At 46.8% G+C, this 14,109-nt stretch overlaps 1 protein-coding gene across 1 annotated transcript in view; it reads left to right on the forward strand.

The window, feature by feature from the left end:
* The window catches only part of CASQ2 (calsequestrin 2), a gene marked incomplete at both ends in the record, with an annotated part of 33,183 nt that extends 19,302 nt beyond the window's left edge, over positions 1-13,881 (forward strand). Inside the window, 7 exons of the mRNA XM_080354984.1 lie at positions 406-479; positions 928-1,058; positions 6,201-6,246; positions 8,700-8,754; positions 9,435-9,535; positions 9,857-9,931; positions 13,675-13,881. Of these exons, the coding sequence (XP_080211110.1) occupies positions 406-479; positions 928-1,058; positions 6,201-6,246; positions 8,700-8,754; positions 9,435-9,535; positions 9,857-9,931; positions 13,675-13,881 (689 nt within the window). The remainder of the gene's footprint in view (positions 1-405; positions 480-927; positions 1,059-6,200; positions 6,247-8,699; positions 8,755-9,434; positions 9,536-9,856; positions 9,932-13,674) is intronic.
* Positions 13,882-14,109: the final 228 nt, after the last annotated feature.

The raw sequence follows: 14,109 nt of genomic DNA on the forward strand, positions 1-14,109 counted from the left end.
TCAGGCTCAACATGAGGAAGAATTTTTTTACAATGTAGGCAGCGAAACACTGGAACACATTGCCCAGAGATGCAGTAGATGCCCCATCCCTAGAGACATTCAAGGCCAGGCTGGACAGGACTCTGAGCAACCTGATCTAGTTGCAGATGCCCCTGCTCATGGCGGGGGGGTTGGACTAGATGAGCTTTGAAGGTCCCTTCCAACCCAAACTATACTATGATTCTGTAATATGAAATGGTCCATGTTTTTAAACCCTGGAAGGGTTTAAAAGGGAAGAAACACAGTGCTGCCATCTGAGGTATTTTGCAATAATTTATATTTGTTCTTCCCTGTTGCCTTCTGTGCTGATCAGACAGGAGCAGCTGTCTGTGAAATCTCTTTTTCATTCCCTTTTTCTGCTTCCAGATTACAAGGCATTTGAAGAAGCTGCTGAACACTTCCAGCCATACATTAAGTTCTTTGCTACCTTTGACAAAGGGGTAAGCATGCACAGATCTCACTGTGGGAGCTCACATATTTCACCACTAATTTTCCAGAAGCTCAGGATGTTTCCAGATTTAATATCTGGCTCCAGCTTCTCATTTTCATTGTTCCTGTAATTTGTGATATTGATGTTCACATTTGGATTTGGCCTGTCACAAGATAAGAAGCCATTTATGCAGCATGGAGGCAGGTTCTGATCTGTGTTTGGAAACCAGTCCCATTAGGCTTGTGGGACCTTGACTCTGGCCTTGCTCTGCCCCAGCACTTGAGACCAGTAGTCTAGAGAGCACCAGTGGTTTTCTAACCAAGGAAAGATGCGTTCATATTTTGCACACTCTGAAAGAGAGCAAGCAACTTGATCTCAGCTCTGCCACCGGGAGAGACTCTGGGTGGGCAAAAAAGCACGTCAGGCTCACTCACCTCTGACCATCTGCACTGAAACAGGTTGCCAAGAAGCTAGGTCTGAAAATGAATGAGGTGGACTTCTATGAACCATTTATGGATGAGCCTGTTCACATCCCTGACAAGCCTTACACAGAAGAGGAGCTAGTTGAATTTGTGATGGAGCACAAAAGGTACGTAATGTACAGGATGGTCCTGGCCATAGGAAGTAGGTAAAGGTGTCTTTCGTTGCAAGAATGTCCCTCTAGGGCATCCCTGTCAGTAAAAATCAGTATGATGACCACTTTTTTGGCAATTTCCTGATCCAGGTTTGAGATTTTGACTGGTCTTTTCCTCCTTCCAGAGGTGGAAGTATCTGTGCAACAATCAGAGCCAACCACCAGCTTCCCCTCTCCTTTTCCCTGGTTAGTTCTCCCTCAAAGAGCAGGGAGGCTTGCAGGCACCGGAGAGCAGAAGCCTTACCCTACTTGCCCATGCTTTTATTTTAGATCTGTACAGGAGATGATCCTCTCCAAGGCCTCTCAAGCCAAATCCAAATTCTGTCCAGTTCCCTCCTTCCCCAAAACAGCCTCACTTAATGGGTATGTCTCTCTCCTGATGTCAGATACATCTGTACGCAGCCTCTGAGCTCAGATCAAGCATGGAGGAACTGTGATGGGCTAAGAAGATCCTGCTGACCAGGAGCACAGAGGGGAATCCACTGCTGCTATGGCTGTTTTGGGCCTCATGTGGCAATGGTGCTGAGCACCTGCAGTGTTTGATCAACTCAGCAGGAGCTATGGATGCTCTGTGCTTTTTGCAATCAGGTTTATTGCCCAGTTGTTCAGCGACTTGGGCACCAACAGCCTGGAAGCATCTGGAAAGGCTGATCCCCTGTAAAAGCATGGGGGCAAATGTAAGGGCACACCTACCTATGAAGTGCTGTATTTTTACACCCTTAAAAATACAGCACAGGATTGTCACACAGGCTATCTACTGCTCCTGCAGCTGCATATCCCAGCAGGCATTCAAAGGACCAGAAAAGAGCTTAAGAAAAGCAGAGCCATTGATACTGTTAGGGGACCACAAATCAGGCTGAGCTGGAGGTTTCTGTTCACACAAAGATGGTTTAGAGGCAGGAGATCACCTCCAGAACCAGCAGGGTCAGCAGTCTTAGAAACAGTTCTCTGCTTTTTCTGAAGTATAAAGGGGTCCTCTATCTCCCATGTACTCATAGGTCACTTTGCTGGCCTCCTGGACTTCCTATCTCAGTTTTTTCCATCTTTTTCCCCCTCTTTCTGTAATGCACCAGCATCAGAAGGCCGATTAAACAGTCAGCTAAATGCTAGCCTAACAAGGCAAGCTCTCCAACAGCACAAAATTGCAGTAGAAGCCCTCTAAATCTTACATATTTCAAGATGCTATGTGGTGCTTGGTAGGAGGGAAGGGTTGGACCATTTATTTTGCCAAAGTGCCAAGGCTCAGAAGAGAACTGAAAGGAATCTCATGAAGTTGGATCCCTGAAATCCCAAACCTGTCAAGGTTCTGCCATGGCAGGGAAAAAACCTTGGAGCAACAGTGATATGTTCCCAGCGGTTAATTCTGAGTCTCTTGGAGCAGAAATGTTTCTTCCTACCTTGTTACCAGTAAAGCACCTAAAGCCAAAGGCTGAAAGTGGAATTAGTCAGACAAGGAGATGATCAGGCTTGTAGTGGCAAATGAAGAGACCTCAGCACCTGCCGAGTGCTCCATCCCTGTAGACAACTTGGCAGGATCTTCTCCTCTGCAGGAAGGTGTAGAGGACCACTCATCTTCTCCTCCTCACACAGCAGGCTTTATCACTTCACCCCAGCCAGCAGGCATGGGCTGTCCCTCTGCTAAGGTGCAAAGCCTCACTGCCACCTCTCCATCGCCGAGAAGGAGCTCTGTCACATCACTGGGGAAAGTACAGCACAGGAAAGATGTGGAACTGTTGGAAAGGGTCCAGAGGAGGCCACAAAGATGAACAGAGGGCTGGAGCACCTCTGCTATAAAGACAGGCTGAGAGAGTTGGGTTGTTCAGCCTGGAGAAGGCTCTGAGGAGACCTCATTGCATCCTTTCAGTACTTAAAAGGGGCCTGTAAGAAAGATTGGGACAGATTTTTTAGCCAGGCCTGTTATGATAGGACAAGGGGTAATGGTTTTAAATTAAAAGAGGGGAGATTCAGGCTAAACATGAGGAAGAAATTTTTTACAATGAGGGTGATAAAACACTGGACTAGGTTGCCCAGAGAAGCTGTGGGTACCCTAACCTGATCTAGTTGAAGATGTCCTTACTCATTGCAGGGCAGTTGGACTAGATGACCTTTGAAGGTCCCTTCCAACCTAAACTATTCTATGATTCTCATACAAAATTCCCAGTGCTCAGCAACACCCAGGCTCTTCGGCATGCTTGAAACAGCCCTTCCAAGAAGGGCTCCCCGCTGCTGTGCCCAGGCAGGCTTCACCACCTCTTCCTCCAGCCCTGCACAGGAATTCGGATTTGCTGAGCTTTCAGTGCAGCCATGAGATGGGAGCTGCAGTGGGTGCCCAGGAGGAGCCTGTAGGCAGCCTTCTGGCTGATGCTTCCCTGACCAGCTGCAGGCAGTGGTGGAAAAGTCCAGCCTCTCTCAAGCAGGTCAGGAACCTGGTGTTCAACACAGTGGGGTGACTCCTCCAAGGTCAACCAGTAGATCAGTGTCCAGCTGGGTATGGTGGCCAGGTGCCGTGACTCCAAGCTCTCAGCCCAGATTTTGCTCTCGGCTGAACAAAGACAAATTACGCAGTAGTTCCTCTGCCTGCAGCAGAGTGTCTCTGGGTTTATGGCCATTTCACATGCAAAATCGTGGGGGTGGAATCCCTAGCCCATTCTCTGTAATTGTGTAGCAACATGAAGCTGAATTCTGCTCCTTCTTACTCTGTTCCTTCCAGCATCGGGAAGTAACTAGAGTAAATCTTGATTCACTCTGCAGCAATCAGTACACGTGGGTGTGATCAAATCTTTCTCACTGAATTTTCTTTATCTAAGAAATGCCCCCAGAGAATGGCTGGGAAAAACATCTTGAAAGCCAGGTACAAGTTCATAGTGCACATTCACCTGATATAATCTCCGGTTTCTGACAATTACCGACAAGTAGACTCACTGCATCAAAAACTGTGTCCCTGATCTTGTGTTTAGTGACTATTTCTTCCATTTCTATAGTCATTTTTTACCTTATTTCTATTTTGATACTGAAAGTATCCAATTGTACTGAGTTCTGTGACTGAATTATGCATTACATCAAAAGAACATTTCTATTTGTTCAGTTTATACCCGTTACCTAATAATTTCCCTGTGTGCCTGCTAGCTCTTGTGTTAAGAGGAACAATGACTAGCCATTCCGTTTCACTTTTTTATTTTTTTTACCACTCCCACTTTTTTAGACACCCTGCCAATATCCTCTTCATTCACCTCTTTTACAAGATACAGAGTTCTCATCTATTTAGCCTCCACTGAAGAGAGGTCATTCCATACTTTCATTCACCACCGCCGTGTTTCCATGTCCCTTTTTCAGTTCTCCCATATAATTTCTGTGATGGGATGACCCGAACCACAAAGCCATTCACTGTGGAGGTGCTTAGTGTAGGTAGGTGTCCATTGTCATAACAATGTTTTACTCTTTAGTTATCTCCTAACTGTTTGTAACTTACTTTTTGCCTTTTGCCTTTGGAGCTGATGCTTTCTTAATTTGTGACACCTGGTCCCCTTTCCTGAGAACCAATAATTAATTATAAATAATTTAGAATCCATTGTTGCACCTGTATAATCAGGGCTGCTTTTCTGCGAGTTATTTCATATATGTCTATCTATCATGCAGACACTCCAGTCTCAGGAGATCCCTCTGTATCTCCTCATAGTCAGGTCTGGTGTTGGCCATCTGAAGAACTGGAAATGATAAGCAAATGCTGCCATACTCTCTATGTGAGAATATGTTATGCATATGATCATGCCAAAGCATATGCTATGAATCTTAATTGGTTAATTCCCTCTGTTGTGAAAACTGATCATTCATCTCTCCCCTTTATCTTCAAATGCCATTAATCCACAGGAGGACTCCTCCTCTGATCTAACTGTGGCTTAGTTTCTTTGAGACCCTTTGGTAATGCATCTTGTCCAATGGTCCTCTGAAGGCAGTTCACTGCATTGAACAGCATAACTTTGCACACTTGCTGACTTGCTCTGGGAACTCCAGCAGATCCATGGCCATAGTTTTCCTCCTAAAGGCCATGTGTCTCTTGTCTATCGCATCATATTCCTTCAAATGTCCGTTAACTCTTTCTGGAAGCATCATGCTCACAAGGAAGTCACCCTTTCAGATATATGCCTCCTCGGGTTCTTTAGGAATCTTTAGGAATGTTCTTTTTTTTCCATCACTCTGGTAGTGAGGCAAACCAAAGCAACAGATCATGCATCTCACTGATGACACCTGGTCCTGGAAATGTGTTGCTACTCCCTTTACCAATCTGTTTTAGGACTTCATCAACCAACACTTCTCTTTGCAACAGCTCCTGGGGCTTGTCAGCCAGGGAGACCTGTTCTGCTGGGGGAGTCGCCCTCAACGCTTGATGCTGGAGTGAGTAGAGGTGCAAAGGATTACTTGTGCTTGTCTGCTATGGTCTTGTGTTCCTTGGGTGCTGCTTTAACACCCCAGTCACCTCTTCGCCTGCCAGGCACTCTGGCAGGCTTCCTGCTATGGATGTGTCTGAAAACATTTAATATTCATTTTATTTTTTGTCCTGTTTGAACTATTCAAAAAAATTTGCTTTGACCAGTCTTATGGTTTAAATTCTCTTGCCAGAGGTTATTCTATTTTCTTTGCTTCAGCAGAGTATGGAAGGATTTTTGTGGTGTAATTATGCTGGGATAAAACCAGGAGGGAAGGGGAACAAAGCCCAGTAGGAAAAAAGAACATGACCAGCCCAGCAACTGCCACACACAAGTGAATGCTTCACCTTGTGCTCTCAGCACAGTCAGAACAATCTGCCATGTGTGGGACTAATTCACCAGTGTACCCCAGCAGAGAGGCGTTTCATCTTCCCAAGCACAAATAGCATCTGCAGTGACTCCAGTGGGGACAAGGGCAGGGTTTGTGACCATAAGTAAAAGCATGAGTTGACCTACTGTGCCCCTGTGCTTTTGCATTCAAAACGTGTTGGCCAACGGCGTTGACTCCAGCCACCAGCCAAACATGCCACGGTGACCTTTTCCATGACACCAGCAGCATCATGTGTGACAGTGCTGGATGTGTCCTCAAAGAGCGTTTCTGTCTTTCTTCCAGGGCCACTTTGCGGAAGCTGCGTCCAGAGGACATGTTTGAGACATGGGTAAGCACACACGGCAGGAAGCCTCGTGTCCCCTGCTAGCTCCCAACAAGAAACCACTGCTGACAAGCTCCAGCCTCTGGCTGTGCAAAACATGATCTTTCCTTCCTTGCAAAGCCACTCTCCCTCCTCTAGGAAGAAGGGAAAGCCTTGGCTATGAGGACCAGTGCCTGAGTTCAAATGGTGTGCTCAAATGCTTCACTCAGCAGTGGTGGATAGCTGAGCTGGGTCCTGTTTGCTCCACAGAGAGAACAGGGAATGCTAACAGAGCGTGCCAGGCAGGCGTTGAGCCTCTGTAGTGGCTGTGATAGAGCTGTGGAGAGCATCCTTCCCAAGGGTGCTCTGTCTTATCTAAGGGGTATCAGTGCTGGTGTCACTTCAGTGGCCTGCTCACTGCGTGAGTGATGGAGGTTTTACCAAACAGGTGACTCATGGAAATTGTACCAGAGCAGCTGTACAAATCAAACTGTGAGTGAGGGCAGGCAGTTCGGTTAATTATATACATTACAGAGCAAATTGTGCATTGCTTGCATTTCTCGTGGTGTGAGCATGCTGAAAGTCAGTGATTGTGAAGAACTAACCGGCAGTTTGGCACCAGTCACATGCAGAGGACTCTCCTGGTCTGCAGGTGCTGAGGAAAAGGGGAAGGGTGAAAATTAAAGAAAAATCATGTAAAACAAATTATCACTTTACTGTGGGGGAGTACAATGTTAATAGCCCATCAAGGACCTTCAAGTGCCTGCCGGATGCTGAAAAACAAAGCTCAACAGGTGCTTCACAGGTGCTAAGGAAGATGCAGTCATTCCCCAAAAAAAGTTCAGCATATTTATAACAGCATTTGGTTGTTTCTTTACTTGTCTGTGTAACATGAAATGCTGCAGGACTCTGAAGCAACAAAAACCTTGGGAGTCTTTAATACAACAAGGTGAGAGGTAATAAAACTGAGCCAGGAGTTATGAGTCACTTATGCATGGTAGCTTTTCATTTTGTTTTGAAATATAGATTCTTTATAGCTTCCTAGATCCACTGAAGTACCTCCAGGTTTTGGTTTTTTTTCATGGGGCTTCAGTGGGACTCAAATTTCACATGCAGTGGTTTTGTTTTCATACTGAATATATTCCAAAATAACCTCAGGAAAAGTGTGAATTGTCAAAGGTAGGATGTTTGCCTTACTAGCAGCCTGGGAATACAGACCTTGCCTAAATACAGGAGAGGACAGCCTTGATTCTGATCTCACTGTGTGTTCAGAACATCCCCAACGCCTTCACAGGGTTACTCTAGTTTTGTTTGATGCCTTGAAGGTCTGAATAAAGCTATATTATATAGCTATATATATAAAATAATATCTTGCATATATATATATATTTATTATTATTATTTTACTGTCTGACAATGCTGCTGGCAAATATGGAGAAAAAGCAATAGTGTAGATTTTGCCAGTTGTAAGTGGTCTGAATCCCAAGTAAATCTGCCTAGAATGCCCCAGTGAAAACATATTCCCAGAAGACACCAGCAAAGGCCTACTGTCCGCTATTGTTTTTAAAGATAATGTTTTCCACTTAATCTTTCAGGGTTTCTTTTTTCCTTTCAGTTTCTGATGGTGGCTTTGTCACCTCTGGGCTCAGAAGGGAAAAGAAATTAGCATTTAGATGGGAATTTTTTCTCGCATTAAAACCAATTGAAATGGAAACCAGGACTGGCAGCGGGTGAGGAAGGCGAAGCCGATCCGTGGGATAATTCAGAGATGACATTCATAGCAGGCGGATGATGAACCGGCACGCAGAACCATTGGCCTTTGCCAATATCATTACCCATTACTCATATGTCTCATGGAAAGAAGCAGTCCACCAGGCTGTTATTTCTGTCATTGGGGCCCTGAAATGAGCCTCCCACTCAATTCCGCTCGCTGTTCACAGAGACCCTCATCTAGAGCTGAGACCCTTGACCTCTCAAAAGCTGCCCAAGTGAGCCACCTTGCCTCTTATGTTCTGAGAAAACCTCCTTTGGTGGGCCCAAAGGAGCATGTTTGGGGTCTGAGCTTGGCCACGATTATTTATTTGCCTAGAAACTATCCCCTGGAAACCGCAAATTTTGAGGGTAGGTGGCCTTGGGTGTGGGAGGCGAGCCCATATTCCCATGCTAGAGAACCCTTGGCCTTCTCTGCAGACAGGGTTTTACCCCAAACCATCACTTGCCTTTGCCATGGTGGTGCCCACCTCATTTTTAGCTGAAAGGTTGCAGCAACACTATCCAAACTACCCACTTCAGTGTCTAATACCTCCACGACTAAACTTCACCTCAGGTCCCATTTCTGGTGTCTCAGTGGGGTTCCAGTCAAGCCTCTCTTTGCAATAATCCTGTTCATTTGAAGGCACCCTACTGCTCCTCATCTCCAGCAACCACCCAGACTCTGTCCTCCCTCCCTGGCCTGCCGGTAACAGTTTTGTTGTTTCCAGGAGGATGACATGGAGGGAATCCACATCGTAGCCTTTGCCGAAGAAGACGACCCAGGTAGGAGGCTGTTTTCCTCCTTGCGTGACTCTGTGTCACTCGAGATGGTGTAGTTTCATGTGCTTTGTTTGCACAGTGGAGCTGCGTGCCCTGGCCAGGACAGGGAGCCGCAGCCTGCCAGGATGGGGAGCTAGGATGGTTTTGAGTGTTCACGCTAGCATGTGTGCTAGCTGGGGTTCAAATTCTGGATATAAACAGATGACCAGCTGGGAAGAAAAATTCATCGGCTCCAACCTAGTGCCAGGATTTGCTCCTTAACTCTGCATCCATCTTGTTTTGTGGCTTTGGGAAAGTGCTGAGGGCTGGGTGTGTGATGGGTGTGCAGGAAACCCGTGGGCATCAGTTCCTGAAAAGCCGTGGAATTGGTGCTACTCAGCACCAAAAGCTTTGGCCTCTTGGGGGCTCAGTTCCTCTCTCACCACAAGAAAATAGTGACATTGTTTCACTCCATGGAAGGATTATGAGATTTAATTCATGTGTAACTAATTTCAGTACCCGGGGAGGATGCTCGAAATTAAAAGCCTTATTATCAGAAGAAAGAGCTGGGAGACAGCATTTTAATGAGAACTATAAACAACTTCTGTGTGCGTAGTGGAGGGGAGGGAAGTTGAAAACCCCACAAGCGAAAAGTGCCTGCATGTTTGCCGGAGAGGGCTGCAGTGATTCATGTATCGTTTCAGATGGTTTTGAGTTCCTGGAAATCCTGAAGCAGGTTGCCAGGGACAACACCGATAATCCCGACCTGAGCATTGTGTGGATTGACCCTGATGACTTTCCTCTGGTGAGTGTCAGGGGCTCCTTCGCTTTCTTGGTTTAATTAATGGATGTGGTGTGGGAGGGGTTGTGTGTGAGCACAGGAATTGCCCCAGCCTGTACACAGGATATAAAGGACTGGGAACAAGGGCAGAGGTGATTCCTAAGAGCTCTTTGCTCTGGTTTGTTTCTCATGAAGGTGGTGTCTGGAGAACAGCCTTGCATTCAGCATCTCTCATCTCCTGTGTGCTCATAGATGCATGCTCCCACATCATAGCCAAGCCAGCTCAATTAACATCACAAGGCATTACAAACATCCTTGTCTGAGCTTTGTTTCTCGCTCCTGCAGCTGATCACTTACTGGGAGAAGACCTTCAAGATCGACCTGTTCAGACCACAGATTGGGATAGTGAACGTCACAGACGTGAGTAGCACATACCCAGAAAATCCAGTGGTCCCAAGAGTAGGGTGTGAGAAAGGACGGGATCTGAGGTCTGCTGGAATCTGTGGGATTTCTGCTGTTAAATGCAGGCAGACCAGGCCTTTTCCCTAGAGAAAAATCATAGAGACCTCACCATTCACACATGTAGCTGGGTGCATAACACCTCTGATGCTGAGCTTTGGGGCTTTGGTCTGAGCGTATTTCTGCTGCTGAGTCACATGCGAACCAAGTCTGCTGGGGACAGGACCAGCCTGTGCAGTCTGAGCTTGAGGGCTTTGCCCAGTTTTGTTTTCAGGGTCTCACATTTCCGTCCCAACCTACAGCCTGCATCATTGTGTCCTGCTCTGACTGAACCTGGGTGGGCTTGTGGGGAAAAAGTGTGTGTGTAGGGGGGAAAGCCAGCTGTGCTTAGGAGAGGGGGAGAAAAAGGAGGGTGTTTTGGCAGCAGGATCACAACAGCCCAGCTGGAGAGTAGGAGGGGAAGATGGTCCCCAACAGATGATAGGGAGCAACTGCACAGCTTGAAAAAAAACCCAGTAAATATACAGTCTTGATAAGTATGTGACATAAACTGGTAGCAGAGGGATCCTGCTGAGGCAAAGAGGTTATAGTAGGGTTCATCCAGGCCCCCGTCCTCCTCAGCCACTACCATGCAGGTGATGCTGGAGGGATTTGGGTGGGAAGAGGAGATGTGTCTGCCCTGCAGCTGGCAGTATTGAGGGTTTCCACACCGTCCCACAGCCGGCAGCACTGCAGAGGGAGAGCTGCACAGGCAGGTGATGCTTCGGCACGGCTGTGGCAATGCTGGTACCCACAACATCCACAGCTGTGCTATAGGGACAGCTTTCTAGCACCTACTGTTTTCACCATGGTTGCCTTCAAGCCAGCAAGCCATGGAACTCATTCAGGTTGCCCACACACTGTGAGCTGTGAAGGCAGTCAAGAGAGGGACCTCATCTGACCCCCACCAGTGGAGATCTGGGGAGAGCTGCTGAGTTGAATTTAACATGCATCATGGCCCTGACACATCTAGAGGAAGAAACCGTTTTTCCTCTTTCTGACAATAACAGCCACTGGCTTGTTTGTGGCCTGAGTTTATTTTTGATGGTTAAATCCTGGATGTTTTGATCTCTTTGAAATGAACCTGCGTGGGTATGTAAGTGCATCTGGAAGCAGAAATCTCTCCACTGCAGAGGTGTTTATAATTTGATGCTTGACTTCATGTTCGAAATTTCAGCCCCATGGGAACATGGTGTTTCATTAGAAGAGAGCAGAGAGAGAATTGGAAGTTGGGACAACTGGCCAGGACTGGATACCAGTTCTGGCCCCACCACCAACCTTGTTCCTGGCCCCCATGTCGTCTCTCCGTTACCTCCCCAGAAAAAGGAGGACAGCAAGGGTGTGCTAGATGACTATGCCTTCTGTTACGACAAATGCTTGCAAGACCATAAGATGGGAAATCTGATAAGGAAGGCAAGGAGATAATGCTATGAATAAAGTAGAAACCTGGACCTTCTCCATCCCATTGAGGGGAATGAGAGAGAAACACAGAGTCTGGCTTGGGAGTTGCAGAGTAGATGCAGCGCTGGCTGGATGTAAGCAGTGATTTACCTGTAACAGAGCAGCATCCACCAGACCATGGGACAGACACCTGGACAGTGGGGACCTAGTGGGTTAAAGCTTATTAGCAGAGTTGTTAAGAGAGTCAAACAGGAAAAGGACCACGACAGCATCTGTCATCTAAAATCGTGAGAGAAATCAACAAGATAGAGCCCAAGTTTTCCAGTCGTTTGCCCTTCTTACTTACCTACACTATCTCTCTTCATTATCTTTACCACAACTGGCCATGTTTAAGTCATATCAAAGTTACATTAAACACCTATCAATGGAAATTCATGGAAGTAGGATTGTCAGTGGCAAGGGAATCATATAGAAAGCAGTATTAGGCAGGAACATATGCTTTAGTATCCGGTAAACACTCAGAGACCTGTAAAAACTCATGCGCTGTCTAGCTTTGATATAGTAAATGTTTCAGGTTGTTGACTGTAGTAGTTGTAGTTTTTATTTAATTTCTCTAAAGTCTGTTTTCTATTCCTCAAGACAGAGATTTAAGAAAGTTCTAGGTTGGCGAGTGATATCTAAAACAAACACTGAGCTCACTTCGTTATTTCAGTGTTACATCACTGCATTCAGCCAAGTTACACAGGTACAAAGTAGGGCTTACACAATGGAGTAAAAATAAACACTGCTGTTGGCTTTGGTGGATATAACCCCTGTGACCCCATTGCTTCTCTAAAAACCTGCCAATACAAACACCAGAGCTCCCACTGGCCTGTCACATTGTGGTGGCTCAGGACCAGGACTGCGATGCACTGCAAAATATTGCTATAATATTTTATTTGCACAGCACCTTCCTTAGGCGCAGTGAGCCCACTCCTGTTCCACTTATTTAAAGATGTCATTTTTACTGCATCAAAAGTCCTGAGGTGGGGAACAAGATTGTTTCCATGAAACAAGAGCTGCGTGCCACTCTGTGGCTCTTTTTTTAGTACAGTTTTGGTGTTTTAGAACGAAAATATTGGAAGGGAGAAACAGCTTTCCTTGACCAGAAATTGATCTGGCTTTTTAGCAAGCCGTTTAGCAAAGCGAATTAGGCACCACAGAAAGGGAAAGAAATGCGGTGCACTTGCAAAAGTCATTAGTTATCTTCTGACAAATGAAAAGCGCTTGCTCCTGCAACAACAAAAGCTGAATGAGATAACCTCATAGCACCTCTGCGAAATAGGAGGCTCATCCTATTTTATGGAGGGGAGGCAGTGAAGGGAAAGGGGCTTACTCAGCCATTTACCCAAGGAATCTATGGCAAAGCAGGGAGAAAACCTTTTCCAGGTCTCAGAGACCACCTCAGCTCTTCTCCCTGCCACTGGGTAACAGCCACAATTTAGATATGATCTTCTTACCTAATTTTAGACAGCATCTTCTTACTAAATCCCCCCATCCCCTCCAGTTTATGGAATTAATGCAGACAGCTGGAGAGAAAGAGGAAGAGGCACCTGTAGTCCAGGGCATCGGTGGTTTTCACCACTTTTCAGCTGGAGCACAGTTGAGATAATCTATGGAGAGGCTCTTTCCAGAGAAAGAACCACTATCACATGTGAAGCGTCCGGGGCAATGTCCTGGGGCAAAGATGATGGTAAAAGAGGCTGGGGAGAAGGGTTGCTGACAGGAGTGTGTGGTGGCTCAAATGAATAGTTCCCAGAGGAGCTCTGGGAGGAAGGAAGGAAACACTGTGATGTCCTGTGAATTGTGACAACGCAGGGTGAGCTGATATAAGTCTCTTTATGCAGTCTTGGAGTTTACAGAACTGGCCAGATGGGGTCAAGACAATGAATGCACCAGGTGGACAATGCTCTTGCTCACAGGTATAAGCAGTGCATGAGAGGAGCAGGCAGCAAGCACACATCTAAGCCAGGGCAAACAGTGCAACACATGTATATAAACCTGCCAACCAGTCCCACCGCCCCTAGACAGAAACACCAGAAATTCAGGGGGAAGTGGTAATCCCAATGTGTGGGCAGAGAGATACTGTGGCAGGGAGGGAGCTAGTGCCACCACCACACCCACATCCCACCTGTGGTCCAGCTCTTACCCCCAAAACAGCAGCAAACCTGATCTCTTCCCTGTGTCTCTGAAGGTGGCTAATCCCCCATCACCTGTCCCCACAGGCTGACAGTGTGTGGATGGACATCAGAGATGACGATGACCTGCCCACTGCCGAGGAGCTGGAGGACTGGATAGAGGATGTGCTTTCTGGAAAGATAAATACTGAAGATGATGATGATGACGACGATGATGACGATGATGATGATGACGACGATGATGACGACGATGACGATGATGATGATGACGATGATGATGATGATGATGACTAACTGTGATTCTGTGCAGTCTGACTTGTGGGGGCCGAGAGGCCTCCCCCCGTGGCAGGTCCCTCCATCGAAAAACCTGTGTTTGAGCGTCAGCAAGCACCGCTGCTCCTTTTACCCCCCTGCCCCGTTCCCCCTGCCCCTGCCCTTGCCTGGACCCCCTGGCCTGATTCTCAGCAGTGCTGAGCCACCGGGACTGCCCCTGCAGCGGCCAGTGCCTGCAGGCGCCCAGCA

Source organism: Nesoenas mayeri, assembly GCF_963082525.1.
Source record: "Nesoenas mayeri genome assembly, chromosome: 1".
In the NCBI taxonomy this organism is placed as follows: domain Eukaryota; kingdom Metazoa; phylum Chordata; class Aves; order Columbiformes; family Columbidae; genus Nesoenas; species Nesoenas mayeri.